The sequence below is a fragment of the Barbatula barbatula genome (assembly GCF_947034865.1).
Source record: "Barbatula barbatula genome assembly, chromosome: 20".
NCBI classification, from domain to species: domain Eukaryota; kingdom Metazoa; phylum Chordata; class Actinopteri; order Cypriniformes; family Nemacheilidae; genus Barbatula; species Barbatula barbatula.
Window position 1 is genome coordinate 19,836,718 of NC_136783.1, and position 19,478 is coordinate 19,856,195.

A 19,478-nucleotide genomic window follows, 5' to 3' on the forward strand; every position below is an offset into this window, starting at 1 on the left:
GACACATCACACCAAAACAAAGTGAACGAGTGCACTGCCCTCTTGTGGTTACACAATAAACTGAAAAAAGGTTAAATGTCGCTGTAAACAAATGCTAAATTAACAAATCTTTGTCATTTAAAGTTTAAAAACACAGCCGGTCAATACGAATGACTGGACTAAGATTTATCAAATTGTAAGAAAGATCCTTGTTTAAATCACGTTCATAAACCATTTGCACGAAGCATAAGTGAGGTGTAGATTGACGATCTTAGAACATAAAAAACAGTAGTCTGAACTTGTTGGAAATAACAATGTTTAATTTTGTAGATTCAGAAAAGAAAAAAACTGCCACATCATTTATAAACATCAGTCAATAGTCTAAATATCGACAAACGAGTAAAACAACAATCCATAAGAAAACAAATGAATATTTGATGAAAAGATTATCAATTGGTCACACTCTGCAGCAGTGTGATGTTCTCTCCTTTCAACATGACTCGTCCTGTTGGAAGGGAAGTACATGTAACTTTGAATTCTCTTAAAATCCCCATGAAATATTTCATTATCATTGCCATCAAAAAAGATCACACGTACCCAGTGGCTTTCTGTTCTTGGTCTTCATGTGGACCTCTTCTGCATCATCCAAAACCAAGTTCATGTACTCATCAAATCCCTGGAATCATTATAACGGAATTAACTTAATTTCACAAGGACTATACGCTATATATTGATACTGATAGTTCAACAAACATGCAAACTGCATTTCAATATCACCCTTTTGTGTTTAGTATGGATGTGTTTAGTATGAAGTATTGCTCCCTGAACTCTTTCTAAATGACTAAATGGATACAGTGTTATTTACTCATGTACTTGCACCTCTATACTGTGTCACTGTACTATATGCTTCCTTTTTACTTGAATAAGTAATTCAGCACACCAGGACCATGACATTTTCCTGTATACGAGACAAAGATGTGATGTGAAGACAAATCGGAGGAATTTAGATGACTCACAATGATGCATCCCTCTATTCTCATGTTGACCTGTTCGTAAAGCCACACTTGGATCCTAGAACGCTGCAGAGCACAAGTAAAAGATTAGTAGGTGTACATTTATTCAAAGCAACTATAGTAAACGTTTAAGTATCTACATGGACAGATGTCTTGCATCAAAGGATTTAACCTTTAAGTTAGCATTGAACCTAACAATATTCAAAATACAGAGAACCAATATTTTTAGCAACAGTTTACGTTTTAGTTTGTTGTTTTGTTTAACAAAGTGAGCATGGTTGTAAATACAAATGCATTTTTACAAACTGATCAAACACACATATAATTGTAGAAATAAAATATCAAATACACATAGAACAACATTACTTACGTTTTGAAGATACCTGAAAATAAGGTTCTGATTGTAGCATTAAGGAAACAAACCAAAATAAACACAAAATCCCATAATACACAGAATGCATTTATAGCACGTTTTAACATGCTAAACATTCGCTTCATGTATTCTTCACATACCACTTATACAACACCATAACTTTTAACGAAAGCATACTTTGAAAATACACGTAAAACATAAGAAAACAATTTCGATTAATTAGAAAGACCCCGACAGATAGATTTTGTTGTACACTACAATACGCTGCACTTTGTTGTAGTATGAAAGGATACAATGGGCTGCACCATAACCTTCTGAACCTTCTGTCCTTGACCTCTGTACGCCATTCTTCTCAATAATATCCTAAATGTTAGCTGAAAGTAATTATTGTAAAAAAATGCATGTAATAATTAATGGCGCGGTAACGAAAACCTCACGTTTTAGTCGCTCGTTCAATGGCGGCAGACAGCGGAAGCAGAATTTCGCATACAAATGACTCGCCGATTCGCTACAGCGCCTCTTGCGGTTGGGAGGGACTTGTGGTTGCAGTGGGGTAAATAATTTGCGTGTCAGGTGAAATAAACGGAACAAAAAAACATAAATTATCAATTGCTGTTCATTTTAATTCGTCGGTAATAAAATAACTTGTTAGTTTGTGTTTTTCCAACTTCTTAGTTACACGTTAAACAATATCTTTACATTTTGAAGTAAATAAATCGATAAAACCTGAACCAAAATGTATTATTATAGTGATACAATTAACGTTACATGATCATAAATTACCTTTTAGTTTAGTTTACATCGCTTATTTTTGTATCGTGTGAGTTTGTGTAGCGTTCGTGGCGTAGTTCGCAGTATGTGTGACGTGGCGCGCATGTTTCTACTCGGTCAGTGTGTTGAGGCGCAAAGTGGTGAGTAAGCTTCGTTGAAAGCACAAACTACCCAATAATATTTTTTCAAAATAATACAATGTCCTTATTTTTATTAAAAATATTTATTTCTAGTCGAAAAAACGTGTTTTGTTGAGATTTAGGTGATGTAATTATATATCAGACGAGTTTTATTACGTTAGCTGCTAGTCAACTAGCCTGGCTAACATTAGTTTAAATTAAATTGTTGTCAACATTGACGTTTGTCTTATGTCATTCACTTTATTATTATTTCCTTCCGCAAAGACAACAACTTAATTGTGTAACGATGTATGGAATTATTATTGTTGGTCTTTTGTTTTGGCCACATTATCTTTTGGTTTGCTCGTCTGTTTATATAACTGATGATGATGATGATGATGATGATGATGATGCTGTAATTGGTAAGATGTCAATACATTATTAGTCTTTTTCATTCGTGTTATTACTGTATATTAGTTGTGACGTAAGTTTGTTTGTATTGTTTAGTCACTTAGCATTTGTATTTCACATACAACGAACAAAAGCTTCCTTTGCTTACACAGCTGAAATACTGAGCAAATAAACCGGGAAATATCTGTGTTAGTGTTAACGTGGTGATCCATATTATATGCTTGTTTAAACTCTTACAAACATGTTACAACCTCAGAAGGCTCTGATTGTTTTATATATAGAAGTACTAGAAGTAAGTCAAATGTCTTTATACTGAATAACTGCAATACAACAGCAGCACATGTAGTCACATTAAAAGCCTTTGTCTACATAATTTAGATGCATAAATACCTGCATTTATTATAGACAGATTAGTAATGTAAATGTTCACAACAGAAAGATTGGATTACAAATGACAGGTTCACACAGTCCCAAAACGACAAAATCGAGTTGTGAAAGATTAAATGTATCACCCGCCTGTGCTATATTTTGCATGACCTTTGTGAACAAAAATGCCCAAAAAATTAAAAGTAATATGAAATGTAATCAATAAAATAGTAACTGTACTCTGATTAGGAGTAACGTAATTCACTTACAAGTACTCGATATTTGGAATGTGATTACGTAAGCAGTTACTGCCCAGCTCTGTATACACACTATTACAGCAGAATCCTCTTATTTATTTCAGCATTGCTTCAGGTTAACCTTGAACACCGGTTCTGGTTGTATGTAAATGTCCTAATTTCCTAATTTCGTATGACTTTGTTTCATGAAACTGTTCTGTGTTCAGAACTGAACAGGTACAGGATGCTGCGTCTACGTTGCAAGGCCAAGAATGGGACCCATTTAATGCAGGGGCTTACACACCAGTCCTGTGTTCAGGAGCTTAAAGACAAGATTGAAGAGCTAACAGGGATACCTTGCGACGTACAGAAAATAATGGTGGGCTATCCACCATCCAGTCTAGATCTACGTAATGGCGAAGCCCACCTCAAAGACTACCCCATCAAATCAGGTTACATTTTCTACAGCGGTTATATAGTCACATTAGATAATTGATTTCATTGATTAAATTTGCGTTCATTTGTAGATTTTATTTGAAGTTTGCTTTCTTCTTGACAGGAGATACGTTTATTGTAGAAGAGGAGAAGAACAAACCGAAACCTCAAACACAAACCACTGTGACCAAAGGGCCCAGTTTTGACCTTCACCCGGTTGTCGAACGGCGTGTTGTCCCTGCAGACAACTCCTGTTTGTTTACCAGTGTGAACTATGTTATGGAAGGCGGTGTATACGATCCCGCCTGTGCACCTGAAATGAGAGGCCTCATCGCACAAATCGTAGCCAGTGACCCTACCGCGTACTCTGAGGCAGTACTGGGTAAATCAAATGAGGATTATTGCGCCTGGATTCGTCGCGATGACACCTGGGGGGGAGCCATTGAGGTCTCTATCCTTTCAAAGTTTTACCAGTGTGAGGTCTGTGTCGTTGACACGCAGACAGTGCGTGTGGATCGCTTCGGCGAGGATGCAGGCTACACCAAACGGGTGCTGCTTATTTACGACGGTATTCATTACGATCCACTTCAAAAGGTGGTTCCCAATTCAGACGTTCCCCCTCAGACTGTGTTTTCCACCACAGATGACATCATTCTAGCTGAGGCACTGGAGTTGGCAGATGAGGCGCGGAGAAAACGTCAGTTCACGGACGTCAACCGTTTCGCACTGCGCTGCATGGTGTGCCAAACTGGACTGGTGGGGCAGAAGGAAGCAAGGGAGCACGCCAAGGAGACCGGACATACCAACTTTGGGGAGGTGTAAAACTCTCCGTTGCTTTTGAAATCACCCCTAATTTTGACACTCCACTGCCACGCCGCCTGACTTGGTACTCACTGTCTGTTCCGGCTTGGTACAGTCCTCTACCTCACATTGTCTGTCGGAGACTTCATGTGTAGAGTGCACCAGAAATTCAGTATTATTTCAACTTTGGTTTACTCTTGAGGTTGAAGTGATGCGTTATGTTTTTGGATCTGTTGCCTCACATGACAACGAAGCTTCGGTCTAAACCTAATTTAAATTGCCTCTGATTGATTATCTGTGAGTTTTATTGAACTACTTGTGATTGAACTGTTAGGATGAGTATTACCTAATATGTCTGGGTTATGTTTCTCACCAAAAATCTAAAAAAGACTGTTTTACTTATTAGCTCACGTTAAAGTGTTTCTGTTGTCTGTGTCCTGACGAGATGTGTGAAGAACTGCTTGACAATGCAGGTAAAACTCTGGCTTCTTCTGCAGGACTTGAAACTAATGAAACTTTAAATCAGTGACAGGCTCCTCACACATTGACATTAGAGATGAGCATTATTAAAATTGTAGACACTAGAGTTGTTACTATGTGGCAAGAAATGCCTTTCGTGATCTCAGATTTTAAAAACATTATTGTGTTTGTATTATTCGTGTTCTCAATGTCATATCACACAGCTTGAACAATTTTTGACACTACAAGTCTTACTTTAATGGCTTCATTGTACCTGTTACTTGAAATATTCAAAATGATCAAATGTAAGTATCACCTCTGTGCGTTTCTGAATCCTATGCGCTTTTACACATGTTCAGTGAGTGAGTTTGGTTTTAGAAGTGTGTATTTTACATTGAAGTGAACAACAATGGTGCTGACAGTAGAGTTTCACTGAATTGCTGAGTATGTAGATTTAGTTTTTTTTGAAGACCCGTTGTGTCATTTTTGCAGATGACCACGCAGGATTGTTTTATGCAAATGTTTTTATTCTCTCTTCATAGTGTTTGTAGTGACTTTTATTTGATATTTTATAAAAAGAAATGTGTCTGGTTGAACTTTTTCCATGTTTGCTTGAAATAACACAGGTGTTGGGTCAGTATTGGACGATAAGGTGAAATGTTTGTGTAGCAAACTATTACGGGAGTAGTGTGTCGATAAACTTCAAATAGAAGATTTACATTTACACTGATTATGTATTTTCATTCTGGTACTTTCCACATGATTGTGTACTGGTTTTCCGCAGGATTCATATTTTTGCCTGAGAAACGCCATTGTGATGCCAAAGGACTTGTTTTATTTTCATGATGATTTTTGCAAATGGCTGTGAACATTGTTTTAAATACATTACATTTAGGTTACACGTTTAAGGTAACTTTGAGTGAGAACTGCATGCCGATTGCTCAGCACTCATTGCAACCAAATCACTGGTTATACTAAGTTAATGAAAAATAAACTTGAACTGATTTATATTTTTGTGTGCTTCGTCAGCTGTATTATAACATTACAAAACCCCCAAACACCTGTAAAGAAATGCCTTAGTGATGCCATGATGAGGTTTTGCACAGGTTGTGGTTTTGTACATTTTCTTATAAAATTGTATTTAAACACAGGTAATTGACATGCAAGTTAGCAGCCAAAAATATTTAAGAAGAAAACATATGGCAGAGATTAAGCTAATGTTATTTTAAGAAAGGTTTATTGACATGATTAACCAGGATTTGCAGGTGATCCTCTTTGGCACTTGTCATGTGTTTGTCATTAGAGATGTGTGTAGAAATAAAAGCTGTTCAATGAAATGATTTAAATATATATGTATATTCCTATGTTGTTTACTGCTATTAGATTCTAATGTAATCGTGTGACATATCTACCATAACATGTCTCTTCTCTGATTGGCTGTTTGAGGAAACACTTGAAAATGATTGGTCAAAGATTTCCCACGAACAAAGACACTTCATAGTAAATCCCCTTCGCTAGTCTCCCCCCAGCAGTCTGAGAGAGCACCTGAACGTGTGTGGATTACTGGGATACTCGACTATACTGTTCTGCACCAGAGGTAACATTTCATCATTTCAGATTCTTTTCTAAAGCACTTGTTTGTGCAAATAAATATTTAATAATTGAAGCAAAAATTATTGAAAGTTTTTATGGTTAAATGTGATCAATCATGAAAATGGGATATTCTACATATCAACATGCTTTTGTTTTCAAAGCACAGTTAAGATCTTTTTTTGTCACTTGAGTACTCAAAGTGCGTTTGGGCAGAGAACTGCTTTGTCTGCATCTCTAATAATTGAAAAAGAACAAATGTTTATGGTTAGTAATAATAAAATGAGAAACATCACCAGTATCAGAAATAATATATTTAATGTATAAGATGATTTGTGCATATAAAAATATGAAATCTGACTGTATTTTAGAATAGAACAAATAAGAACTGTAGATGTTCATCAAAGAGAAGCGATGTTTCATAAAGAAATCTTTTGTTGAAGCAGTTATTATCTTACCCAGGTGTTGAGGAATGTGAATTCACCTCTAGTGCAATTTGAAACTGATCCATTAGAGCAGATAACACAGATCAGTCGTCATTGTCTTGTGCAATATACAGTACAGGTCATATGCATTACACTGTATGTTGTAAACTTAAGCAGATTTCCAGTTGTTAAAAAGTTGTTTTGTACAGACGTTATCGTTAGTTGAGAGATTGTCTGTGAAAAAGACCTCTGAGGCTAATACAGCAATGCTTTATAGCAGTCATTGTTATTTGTATAAGTTATTGTGTGCAAGATCACTAAATTTACATTCAAATTATAATAAACTCAAATCTGTATATGTGATTTGAAAGCTACTATTATGTCCTACCAACAATGCCATTTTCATCTTGATGTTTTGCTGTGAAATTTATCCCACTGCTGAAAGAAAAAATGTCATCATCTGCGTCACATTCAAATTACATAACATAAAAAAGTAATGTGTAGCCACAGTTTACAATGAAACAAGTTCATATAGTGAAAATTAAATCTAGAATAAGGATTGGAAAAAAACACTTCGGTAACAGAAGATGGTTTAGATAGAATAAGATTGTATTTGTTAAAAGTAGTAAAAGTCAAATAACATGAAATAACAATGACTATCTTTGTCAAGGGTATATGAAAATTCTGTCATGCCTCTAGTTGTTCCAAACCTGTATAGATGTTTTTGTTATGAGGAACACAAAAAGAGATATTTGGAAAAATGTTAGCAACTCACAGTTCTGGGGCATCATTGACTATATAGTAAAAAAAAGTTAGTCAAAGGTGCCCTAGAACTGCATCTTTCTTTATGTTCAACCGAACAAAGACATTTCTACAGATTTGGAACAACTTGAAGGTGAATGGCCAAAATGTAGTATTCTTTTAATGGGTTACGCAATTGATCATGTTCATTGTACATGAACAGATACTTTTGATTTTAAAACTGTAGTAAATGCTGAAATTGACATGAATAAATGCTGTGGAAGTTTTAGTTCATGTAACCCATAAAACAACCTTATTGTAAAATACATTTACATTTAGTCATTTAGCAGACGCTTTTATCCAAAGCGACTTACAAAGCGATATGTCATACAAGAGCAATAGTACGATAGGTGCTAATACAAAGTTACTCGTTTCAACGAGTTTCAAAGTATTAAGTAAAAGTATTACATTTCTAGCAATTCATAAGAATTTAAGAAATAAAACACAGACATTACACCTGAGAAAATCTGAATATTACTGTGCCATAAATGTGGTCATAGCTGAGCTTATCTTTTAACAACGTGATCATTTATTGTCTCTTCTATTCAAGCTAAATCTGATCCACCTTCAGAAGCTCAGTTTAATGACGTCTAACACATGATGTGTATTATATTGTGCTTTGTTTGGTATCAGATTGTCTTTGATTTATATTGTTCACTCAGGTGAGATGCCATTTCATCTACGTTGTTGAAGTGTTCATCGTATTCATTGCAATGCCGAAAAATGACACGTGGCATGATGGCAGCGTGCTGGACAGTACTGGCAGCTGTGACATTGTGGTCCGCTTCAACCCCTGCTTTGTAAGAAATACTTTTATATTATGAAAACACTGTGACAGGTTATACACATGTACGAATGTATCGGGAAAAAGTTGCTGTAATACTGAAACATGCGACTAAATGTTTCAGAGTGATGATAGTTTGGAGTTCCTCTCCGCTGAGGAGAAAGCTTGTCTCACGTTCCTAGAGGAGACCATTCAGTCCCTTGATACAGAAGATGACAGCGGCCTGTCCAATGATGAACCCGATCAGATGCCAGCACAAGGAAATGTGGCGACCAAAGCGGCCCGCCTCTCTGCATCAATAGATTTCAACAAGCCCCCCGGTCGAGGTGTGTAACTCTTAACTTAACTAAAATTTCTGACCGTTGCCAAATATTTTCCTTTAAATCGTTTTTTGTTGCAGATACGCCCAGGCGCCATTTTGAGAGTCTGATGTCGTCTGGCAGCCCGGGAAAAAATGACATTCTCAATTATATGGTCCCTACTCCATTTATTTTAGCGAACAGACCCGCGTCCCGTATTAATGCTGAAAATCAAGAAGCTCCACAGGTTCCTTCAGAGGTCGATGTAGCTCTGATACCTCCTCGACATAAAAGCAAAAGCAAGAACGACACAGATGAAGAAAACCTGAATAAACCATCGAATGCATCTCGCAGAGGGCCGCTCTCTTACGAAGGTCTCGTACAGCTGCGTAAGACCGCATCCATGCGTAAAATCAACGCGTCTGAAGCCAAACCCGAAGAACAGCAACATGTTTCTGCAAATAGGGTCAACCCTGAAACCCAAACCCTCCATCTGAAGTCTAAAGAAAATATAAGCTCCAAGCCTATTCCACCTCCCGTGGCACCCAAACCCCAAAACAAACCCCCTATGAACCCCAAAAACACGCCTCACACAAGAACATTAACTGTGGATGATTTAATGAATCCAGAGAAAGTGAGACTGGAAGCTCTTTGTAAGTTGGGTCTCCTTAAAGTTGAGTCTAATGCGAGGCAGCTCGAGACGAAAGGACAGAACATAATCTCTCAACAACCTCTTCCTCCACGTGTCATACCAAAACCTGAGAAACCTCTACACCAGCGCTCTGTGAGCGACATCACGGATCCTCCAGGTCCACAACACAACAATATGACTTCAGCGGGGAAAGCTGCCACGTTGGAACGATCCAATAGCGGGCCTTCAGGTTCTGACATCGCAGAGTTAAATACAGAGAAAGTGTCCTCATCTCGTTCCAAAAGTCAACACGTCCAGGGCTTTAGCGTGCCGGTACACAGCATTGGAAAGGATCGAAGAGAGGCGTTACAGAAACTAGGACTGCTGAAATACTAAAGTTGTATAATGTACATAAAATGTAAAGTAATACAGTGGGCTGCGTTACTCTTGAGTTCATAAATATGATGAATTATTATTATGAATTGACTCTGAATATTGACTGTGACCCAGGTGCCTTTGCCTACTAATGCAACGCTTAAAGGTGTAGATAAAAAATTCTGTTATTTCTTTTCCTTCATGTCGATCAAAACATGTATATCTGTGCCACACAAAAGAAGATATATTGAGTGGTTTTGTGTTTATACAATGGAAGTCAGCGAGCGTCAGTGTTGAAATATCTTCTTTTGTATTTCGCAGAAGTACAGGAATGATATAAGGGTAAATAAATGGAGATTCAATTCTGAACGATCCTTTTAAGATTAAGATGATGCGTTCACTTTTCCCGGTGAACTTAAGCACCTTTGGTTTTGAATTGCATGTGTAAGCACATTACGATTACCTTAAATTACCACTTGGTCGTGTTGATCAGAACCTGCTCTCAATATCTTTTATACGCCTTTGAATCAAACTCGTTTTACCATTTTCACGAAAGGATTTACGAAATGATGTTGAAGCCGGAAACCCGACTGCCTTCTCTTTCATAGATCATCTATCAGTCAAACTCCTCAGCTTACGGCGGTTCAGTGAGATCTGCCGCAGCACTTCAATAGATTGGGGATGTTATCTTGGGTTGCGAGCAATGGGCCGGTGTTCATGTTACTCGGCCTCTGTCATTAAACTTTATCTCGCAATATGTGATCTAGTTCATGACAGAACGGCTCTTTCTGTTTGTATTGACCTAGTTACAGGTCACCCTTTCATGCTCCATTCCAACTTTAACAACAGAAATAGATAGATGGTAAGATGGATGTTTAGTCAGAAACACACTGCACCATCAGATATTATATTGACTAATGTGTCTGAACCATATTCATATCTGCAGCTACAAACTGTTTCATTTGGAATGCTTGTGGTTTATAGGCAAACCAGATCATAGTCCTAAATCCACTGTGTTGTAAAAGCATATAGTGCCTGGATCAATGCCAGGACATTTACAGTTTAAAAATGCAAATAACAGTGGAAACTGAATTGCTAAATCGAATCTATTGTTCATGTATTGTGGACTTCACAACCGGGCTTGTGTTTAAGAGCCGGCTGTAAAAACGTTCAATCATATCAGGTGGTACTGTATCCGGATCCAATGTGACGGGGCTTTTCTCCGAGTGGTTTTATTTACAGCTGGGCGTATGTCAATGTGACCTTTGTAAAGCACAAGATGTATACACACTACCAGTTAAAAGTTTAGGTTCACTTGACTGAAATGTCTCCCGTGATCTTAAATAACTTATGATCAGGAACAAAAATAGGCTATAATTGTACCAACAAATGATTCAACGGCAATGCATATGTTTGTGTCCGGAGGCATTATTTCCTTTTAAAATAACTTAATATATATGACATGTCACCTTATTCTATCTAACGTTTTTAGTTTACATATACATTCTGGTACTCTGGATTTCAGTATAAATATAGCCTACTGATCATATCCATTTTAAAAAGGTTTATGTTTTTTACAAGCTTACGTTTAAAGCTTAGAAAAGATCTGAACTTCAATACCGTTTCTCAGCTTGAGACCTCAAGAAGTTTACTGTAAAGAAGCACAAAAAAGGCACCAAAACTCCAAAATACAATTTACTCGTAGAAATGTGACGTTTTGAGCTCGACTTGTCGATGTGGGGCGTGCTTTCATTTTCCTATTGAAGAATTCAAAGCAATTTAACAACTAAAATATGTATTATTATATATTAAAATAATTCATTTCAAATTTGATCACGAAGTGATCTTAAACAAATGAAAGGTAGTGTTAGTGAATTCTTTTAGACTGCAACAGACATATCATCAAAATGGCACTATATAGAAAACCACTGCTTAATTCTACATCCAAAATAACTATTTCTTACATAAAACACATAAAAAGATTTGTAATGAGAAAAGAAAATAGGAAATGTGAATTTTTTGTGCAGAAACTACATCACAAACAGTGCAGCACATTAGGTAGCATCAGTTAGTTTTGAAATAGTTTAAATTCTTATATCTATTTCATATCCTGTTTCATAAAGTGTTTACAAATCACATTATGTGCCACTGATCATAAGCACTGTCATAAATTGACCCTGCAGACATCACTAGTAATGAAACAACGCCTTTAATACATCTTCAGAAGAAGCTTATTAAAATATTAAGAGCTCTGGTCTCTTATAAAACTATATTTGAAAGCCGTGTGATGTCAGTTGCCTTCGGTTGGGATGAGCATTTTGCTCTTCTTGCGTTTTATTTTGCCATTTGCAGGCAGGACTCCCAGAGACTCCAATCGGAAGGGACGTGGAAGGGGAGATTCTGTAGATAAGGGGGATAAATTTGATCCACTGGAGCTCTGATGGCCTGGACCATTACTGATCGTGCCAGAATAAATCACTGTAAGAACACGGTGCATTAGTGATATCTCGAATCAAAATAAACATTATGTATTTGAGTTATGCAAACACTCACTTGTGTTTTTATTCAAGTCTCCGGCCAATAACTGACTGGTCCGTTTCAGCTTGAAGTAGTTGATGGCGATGTGTTCACTATCACTGCGGTCCAGCATCTCCTTATATCGATCCTCTTCCTCCACCTGCTGGAAAGAGACCAACAGTCGGATGTGTGTCAAAGCTGTGGATGTTTTTAGCATTCAATTCTTGAAAAGAAATTATAAACTGTGCCTAGAATAATAATAATTCTAAATGACGTGTTTCCACGTAAAGGAATGAAGAATAAGGAGCCAACAGCTGTCCAGCAAACATTGGAACTCTATCAATACTATTCAAACATCCCACCTCATGAAATTGGTTTCAAGGATTTTAAACCTGACTATTCATAATAAAAAATACGGCAGGTGCATCCAAATGTTTGTCTGATGTGATGGTTCATTTAAAGCTTTAATACCACAAATGGGTCGACCAGGTCTGACGCTGAATTCCTGCGTGCTGAAAGTCTGCCAAAGCCACCGGGACCCGGGGGAGGAACTGCAGTACGAAAATCAAATCAAATAAACGTGTTTACAAAATAAAAAACCTTTTTCAAAATGTCTGAACTTCCAACACTTTACCTGCAGGTAAGGTCGTTTTCTGCACGACGACCTCTGGCAGCCTCCAAACCCCTCCCTCCTCATCCCACACCGCCTCCTTCCGCAACCGGTCCAGGTTACTGTAGTTACAGTCCCTGCGCACTAGGGGTGCCATGCGCTCCAGAATTCCATGGAGGAGCTGGCCTTCCCGCTCCAGACGTCTGATGGTGGCGAGGTAGTCATCTCTCTCCATCTCAAACTCGGCCTGAAGGTCTCTGATCTCCAGCTTTGCAGCTCTGAGCTATTAACAGTGACGGAGAAGTGCGGCCATTTAGTCGAACGTCTTTAAATTCAAATTAAGTGGTGGTTAACTTTACCTATACGTTTTATTTTTATAGCAATACAAATCTAAAGCTGTCTCACCTTCTTCTGTGTGTTCTCCAGGTGTCTGTTCTTGGCATGAACTTCTTCTTGAATGGAGTCGTAGACGTTAAGCAGCACGCTGTCGCTCTCCTCGCTGCTCTGACTCAGAGCTTCTATTAGCTGCTTCTTCCTCTGATCGGCCAAAGTCTTCCTCTGTCTGAGTCTCTGCTTGAGCTCCTCGTTCCTCACCTGTTCTCCACCCACAAACTCCTGCTCCAGTTGCTTCAGCCTTAACACAACACAATCTTTGGTGACACTTAACAATATGGTTTTATTTGTTAACATCTGCTTGAGCTAACAATGAACAATAAGGATTTTTTTATTGGAACAATATTGTAGTGTGTATTTTTTCGGTATATCCGTGTATTTTGTCGAATCCATATGTGTATTGTATTTACATTTTTATTATGTATTTTTTGTTTGTACAGTGCAACATTACACATGAGAAATAAACGTTAAAAGACCGATGTGTAACGTTAAGGTGGATCTATTGACAGAAATTCATTATAATGTACATAACTATGTCTTCAGAGGTGTATAAAGACCTTACATAATGAAGCCTAATGTTTTTATACGTTATCTACTTCGGCAAAGAAGTGAAAACGTGATGATATCTTAGTCCTGTGTCAGCCACCGTATTGCTTCAAAAAGAGGGGGGAGTGAGCCGTTGGTTGCAATTCTGAACCTTACTGCTAGATGCTGCTAAATTGCACTGACTGGTCCTTTAAACTAAACCAACTTAAGAAAAACTATTGACATGGTGTAAAGACAGGGTAAAACCACCTCTTATTCAAAGGGAATTCTTTTTGACATCGTGCATTACTTGGAAATTAAAAATATGGACATGTCATTGAATTAGCCTTTACCAAATCACTAAAAAGGCATTCGGGCACCAAAAGCACAGAATTGAAACATAAATAACACAAAATAAAAAGAAATAAATATACTGTATGAAAAGGCAAAGTATTTGGACACTTAATGCATGTTTGAGTCTCTAACCTTTCTAATACATGTCTCTGGTCCAGCTGACTCGGTGTGGCCACCACGACCGTATCTAGAGACGAACTATCCTCACTTGGACCTCCTATCACACTGGCAGCAACCGTTACTGACTGACTCTCCTATGCAAACATGATCAATTAAGCTTTGTGAAATGAAGCATTTATCCAAATTTAAGAAAATGTTTAGACAAATTCGTTTCACCTCGAGATCGACATTTGCCCGCTCGTCACCATTAGCCATTACTGCAGCGATAAGCTCTTCTTTGTGATGGTCCACATCTGAGTAAGAAGAAACCACAAGATGTTTGAAAAACCTACATTTATGCACATTTATACAGCAAAGCTGTAGTAAGAATAAACTGATAAATACACCTGAAGAAAGAGTTAATGATATGTTGTTAAAACATTACCAGTGGAACATGTTCGGCCAGCTCTGAACCTCTCCAGAGAGGACAATCTAGTCTCATATGATGTTCTCAATGCAGCGATGTCCTCCTGAAGTTTGGCTTTGGACTCTTGTTCTGCATCGTACTCTGCCTGCAACCTGGAGAGCTTCTTCTCATATTCCTGTATGATCAAACAAAACATGTACAGTATATACCTGTATGGAAAAATATGTTGGTCTGCAGGAGAAAGTCAACTTTGAAACAACAGACATGAACTCGAAGCCACAAAACATCAATTCTGATTTAAAATATTTCCTCACATGTGTAATTAGTTTACTTCTTTCAGACCAACAATAAGAAAGTAAACTTTAGCCTACTTTTTTTTTCTGTTTTGAAGCTTAAAGTGGGCGGAGCCGGCCGTCGCCATCAAAGCAGCACGTTACTCCCGGGTAATCAAAATGGGCAAAGATGCAGGACGTGGTTTGCAGAAACCACCTTTCACTCGAGTGGCCACTTAAAAGGAACCACGGGTATAGAGAGATGAATGGCTTAATACGTTGTAATATCCTAACACTACTAGCATTTGTCGTTAGAAACGCATCAAATGTTTTCATTTCCTTAACAAAAAACCTAAATGTTATGCACAATTTAACCTAAGGAAGCTGCAGTTTTCTTTTTCAATGACGACACCCGGTTGCACGCACAGGCAGCCAAACTGAACACAGAAACACTAATCAGTTTTTCTGTAGATATAAGGTGCTTGTATAATAAAAAAAAATATATAAACAATGCTAAAATAATAGCTATTTGGTCTATTTTCGTACATTTCAATATTGTTAGTCTGAAACAATACGAACCTGTTAAAAACCAAAAGTAGTACGTGGCCTATGTATACATACACAGTATAAAACTGCTTATTGAGAGCATACTACAAAGTATACTAAAGAAATATGCCACAAGTATTGACCTTATCAGTATACCTACCTAAGTTCACTTTTAGTATAGTTGCAGTACAAATAGAAAAACGTAGCTGTAAACTAGTTTTTTACTAATATAACACTTGAAGTATACTTTACTTAACGATATGACAAATGTACTGTAAGTCCAAAGTAATATTGAAATAGTACACTTAGATGTATACCATTAGTACATAGATATTACTATATTTACTACAATATCGTACTATACAGAACTTAAATAAACTTGTACTTTACGCAAGTATACGTAATTAAACAAACTTTTTTTCTATTAAATATACTTATTTTTCTGTAAGGCATGACTCCTAAGTGATATCATCACACACCTCTTTGATCCTGTCTTTCTCCGCTTCGCTCTCTGACGTGTTGCTCTGAGGTCGAGACAAGACAGTTATTGAATCACCTCCTGACCTTTGACCTGCCAACAGAGCTGATGACAAACCAACAGTTTATAATGTACCCCTTCCATACACCAGTGAGCTTCTACAACATCTCTTCATACATGAACTAGATAAATAACCATTGAAAGCAGTTTCTTACAGGTGATGTCGGCAGAACCCAGCTGACCGGAGATTAACGCCCGTAATTTATTGATTTCCTCTTGGTACTCGCGCAGGAGGGCATCTTTAGGGTCCTCGTTGATGCGCGGGCGGTTCTGGATGCTCTTGGCCCGGTTGGCGTACCGCAGAGCGCTGAGGCTCTCCTCGTAATTGTTGTCGGCAGGTGAGAGACAGGCCACCATTAGGGTTCTCGTGTTTCCACCCAGCGAATCCTGAAGCAGACGTGTGAGTTTGGAATCACGGTACGGGATATGTTTTGAGCGACCGTCCACAAGAGCGGATATGACGTTGCCCAGAGCGGAGAGGGACAAGTTGATCTTGGTGGCTTCCTGAAGCCGGTCTCCGGTAGCACCAGTTTTGGACTGCCGTTCACTTCCTGCGAGATCCACGAGGTTGAGTTTACCAGCTCGCAGATGTTCCTCACCATCAGCATCTGAACTCGCATAAAGATAAGTGAGATGTTTTAATTCCTCTTTCCTTCTAATTTTTGGGTTAAAAAGTAAACAGCACACGCGAATATGTAACTTTTTGTGAGGGTTAATGTAAAGATGTTTATCATTGATCTGATCTGTGAATGTTGACAGCTGCGAACGTGTGTGTTTCAAGTTCTGACCTGTGTTACAGATCTCCAGGTGAATGGTGAATATGGAATGTGAGCGTGAGGAATCTTTGTTCATGAGCGTGTAGCCCACAGAGCGATTCCTCCAGCCCTGATTCATGATCAGCTCACATTCCCCAACGCTGTGGACCGTATGCATGGAGAGGTCCCGCACGTACACGCCGTGTTCAGGATGTTCCTTTAGCTTCATCACACACACACACACACACAGAGACATTCAGTTCATCTACCATATAATGAGCTGTGGGTGATTTTGTACTTGCTGCGATGACGTACCTCCAGCTTCTGCTTTGTTTCTTTTCCCAAAAGGTCTCTGATCTCCTCCTTGTAAATCTCAAGGTAAGAGGCGCGCACGAGGAATTTTGTGTTCTCTGCACACTACATAGAAAAGGTCAGATGAATTCAGATCTTGCGTGATTCAGTGTCTGAATATAAAACCTGTAAGTTGCTGTTCCTGTTGTTACAAATGCCCATTTTGTCATTGGATGATTTAACATAAATGAATTCATTTCAGAATAAATCGAAAAATAGCACTTTACATTAAAAGTTCAAATAAAACACTTCGATTCACTCATGTCTTTCCAAACCTTTATAACACAAAAGACAATATTTTGAAGAATGTCGGTAACCAACATTGACCCCATTGACATGTCTTGTGTTCTCATAGTCATACACACTTTCAATGACATGAGGGTGAATCTTTTATGTTTATGGTAAAACTATCACTTTATGCGTGTATACATGTGTATGCCAAAGAAAAACATTAACAACATGTGGAGATTTGCTACCTGGATTGTCTCAAAGATGTGTTCAAAAGCTCTGGGGATGATTCCCCTCTGGGATGGAGGATCCAGAACACCTTGCATGGTGAATGACTTGCCACTTCCTGTTTGTCCATATGCAAAAATTGTCCCATTGTAGCCCTCGGTTACACCCTGTTTGTAGCATAATTTTGAAATATTTAACTTACACTTTTTTGTTATTTATCTCATGTCATTTTATAATTTTATATGAACATCTTCCATTTGTCATCATCACATTTGAAAAACGCAAATATACACATTAAATAAATAAAAATAAAGAATTTGTTAAACAGTATCCACTAATAAACCGCACAGCTAAATTTGAGAAAAAATAACAATGAAGATAAATCTCTTACGCGTTTTTATATTACACATATTACTAATATAAAAAAAATAAATTGGTGACAAAACTTTTGCTGTCGCACCATAGGAAACACATTTATGATTCATCATCAGTATACCCATTTATTTAAGAATTAATGGTCATTAAAAGTTAGGAAAAATTTTCACTTAACAGTTCAGCGGTAAGTTTCTCTTATAAAAACCAACTTTACATTTGAAATAAAATGTTTCAAGATAAAGACCTTTTTATAGGCTGCTATACACAGCCCTTTGTGCTGTTTACTTGACCAAACGGCCCAACTTACAACACCTGTGCTAAATAATGTATTATAGAAAGAGCTGAAGGTTACACCCTTGTCTGATTTAAACTGTAAAGGTATTGTGTTTCAGATAAGACATGGAGCAGGTAATCAGATATCTCATGTCTATGGGTGCATACTGGAACGTGGCTCCTATCCATATACTAAAAAAACAGAATTTCTAATGGGTAAAATGGTAATAATATTGCTTTTAATGTACACTGCAGTGGTCTCTGTGAGTCTGTACTAGTAAGGTGTATTGACTTCTATTGGTGGAACGTTCTCTTGCCATCGGTAACCAATAAAACACAATTAAACTACCGAGGCAAGTCCCCAAACACAACTACGCAGTTAATCTACTGTTAAACCCCCGATGGTACATATCGATCATGGAAATCTTTAGAATTGTATTGTTTTTTACAGCAGGCATTTACCTGTCACACATTGATCAAAAAGGCACATTACCTCCACCAGAGGATATGCGATCTCGTTGTACATCTGTTCAGTGGAGTGGTTGATGTAATAAGTCCCGTCAAACGTGAATTGCTTGGGAGGCTCTTCAGTGGCTCCGGGTTTCTCAATAAAACACTGACAGCGACCGGTGTCGATAGATACGACCATTCTACAGTTCATCGACTTCTCCCTGTCATTCAGGGGTCGACACCTGACGACCACCTTCACGGACTCTGATGTCATCTTGACGGATTCCGCTGCTTATACGCGGAGGAAAGATGTTAATGTCACTTCGATGAACGGACTCATGGCCAACTGATGACACGCCGGCCAGCGGCTCTCTTGTCGTTAGAAACGATGAGAAAGACGCTTTCAAATCGTGTCATCCGGTTCAGGTTCCGTCCGAGGTCAAGCTGCAGTTGTTGTCATGAAAGAAAGCAGCATGTTTCTCCTGCAGTGGCGTTCTGCGTTGCCTAGCAACCAAAAACTTCAAACGCGCTGGCCCTCGCGTCAGCACGGTGATACAAAATATCATTTAAAACATCCGACATCATTCCTTATTAGGAAAACGTACGGCTACTTTGCATTAATGCACATTTGTTGGAATGAAAAATGAAGCACAGCATTAGCTCAAACTT

General features: G+C 38.0%; 4 protein-coding genes across 6 annotated transcripts; 2 read left to right on the plus strand and 2 right to left on the minus strand.

The window, feature by feature from the left end:
- Window positions 1-278: 278 nt before the first annotated feature.
- On the minus strand, window positions 279-2,251 carry snrpe (small nuclear ribonucleoprotein polypeptide E). Of its 2 annotated transcripts, XM_079483281.1 has the most exons (6): window positions 1,803-2,251; window positions 1,659-1,713; window positions 1,363-1,389; window positions 996-1,058; window positions 577-655; window positions 279-484 (listed from the first exon to the last, which is right to left on the minus strand). In XM_079483281.1, exons 2-6 carry the CDS (start codon window positions 1,710-1,712, stop codon window positions 429-431), a joined length of 279 nt encoding a protein of 92 aa, XP_079339407.1. In that variant the 5' UTR covers window position 1,713; window positions 1,803-2,251; the 3' UTR covers window positions 279-428. The 2 variants fall into 2 exon arrangements, with proteins under 2 accessions (XP_079339407.1, XP_079339406.1); XM_079483280.1 differs by having other exon boundaries at window positions 1,659-1,832.
- Window positions 1,881-6,305, plus strand: yod1 (YOD1 deubiquitinase). 2 transcript variants are annotated; one of them, XM_079483279.1, is made up of 4 exons: window positions 1,884-2,276; window positions 3,496-3,720; window positions 3,828-4,271; window positions 4,347-6,131. In XM_079483279.1, the coding sequence occupies exons 1-4, from the start codon at window positions 2,222-2,224 to the stop codon at window positions 4,523-4,525; spliced, it is 903 nt and encodes a 300-aa protein (XP_079339405.1). In that variant the 5' UTR covers window positions 1,884-2,221; the 3' UTR covers window positions 4,526-6,131. The 2 variants fall into 2 exon arrangements, with proteins under 2 accessions (XP_079339404.1, XP_079339405.1); XM_079483278.1 differs by having other exon boundaries at window positions 1,881-2,276; window positions 3,828-6,305.
- LOC306909504 (uncharacterized protein) lies at window positions 6,241-10,632 on the plus strand. Its single transcript, XM_079483277.1, has 4 exons — window positions 6,241-6,560; window positions 8,442-8,579; window positions 8,688-8,889; window positions 8,964-10,632. Exons 2-4 carry the CDS (start codon window positions 8,493-8,495, stop codon window positions 9,887-9,889), a joined length of 1,215 nt encoding a protein of 404 aa, XP_079339403.1. The 5' UTR covers window positions 6,241-6,560; window positions 8,442-8,492; the 3' UTR covers window positions 9,890-10,632.
- An 856-nt stretch (window positions 10,633-11,488) lies between these two features.
- On the minus strand, window positions 11,489-19,083 carry kif17 (kinesin family member 17; the record flags this gene model as incomplete). The annotated part of the gene is made up of 14 exons (XM_079483276.1): window positions 11,489-12,346; window positions 12,422-12,548; window positions 12,857-12,936; window positions 13,020-13,278; window positions 13,401-13,629; window positions 14,400-14,521; window positions 14,604-14,680; window positions 14,812-14,968; window positions 16,091-16,194; window positions 16,305-16,757; window positions 16,938-17,127; window positions 17,220-17,321; window positions 17,732-17,878; window positions 18,853-19,083. The coding sequence occupies 14 exons, from the start codon at window positions 19,081-19,083 to the stop codon at window positions 12,159-12,161; spliced, it is 2,466 nt and encodes an 821-aa protein (XP_079339402.1). The 3' UTR covers window positions 11,489-12,158.
- Window positions 19,084-19,478: the final 395 nt, after the last annotated feature.

Bases quoted from the DNA above. Each gene is read 5' to 3' on its own strand.
- LOC306909504 (XM_079483277.1), top strand. From the start codon at position 8,493: ATGCCGAAAAATGACACGTGGCATGATGGCAGCGTGCTGGACAGTACT. The intron at 8,580-8,687 runs GTAAGAAATACT...TAAATGTTTCAG, and splicing joins TCCGCTTCAACCCCTGCTTT to AGTGATGATAGTTTGGAGTT. The intron at 8,890-8,963 runs GTGTGTAACTCT...TTTTTGTTGCAG, and splicing joins CAACAAGCCCCCCGGTCGAG to ATACGCCCAGGCGCCATTTT.
- yod1 (XM_079483278.1), top strand. From the start codon at position 2,222: ATGTGTGACGTGGCGCGCATGTTTCTACTCGGTCAGTGTGTTGAGGCG. The intron at 2,277-3,495 runs GTGAGTAAGCTT...TTCTGTGTTCAG, and splicing joins GTGTGTTGAGGCGCAAAGTG to AACTGAACAGGTACAGGATG. The intron at 3,721-3,827 runs GTTACATTTTCT...TCTTCTTGACAG, and splicing joins AGACTACCCCATCAAATCAG to GAGATACGTTTATTGTAGAA.
- snrpe (XM_079483281.1), bottom strand. From the start codon at position 1,712: ATGGCGTACAGAGGTCAAGGACAGAAGGTTCAGAAGGTTATGGTGCAG. The intron at 1,059-1,362 runs GTAAGTAATGTT...TGTGCTCTGCAG, and splicing joins TTTTCAGGTATCTTCAAAAC to CGTTCTAGGATCCAAGTGTG. The intron at 656-995 runs GTGAGTCATCTA...TAATGATTCCAG, and splicing joins GAATAGAGGGATGCATCATT to GGATTTGATGAGTACATGAA.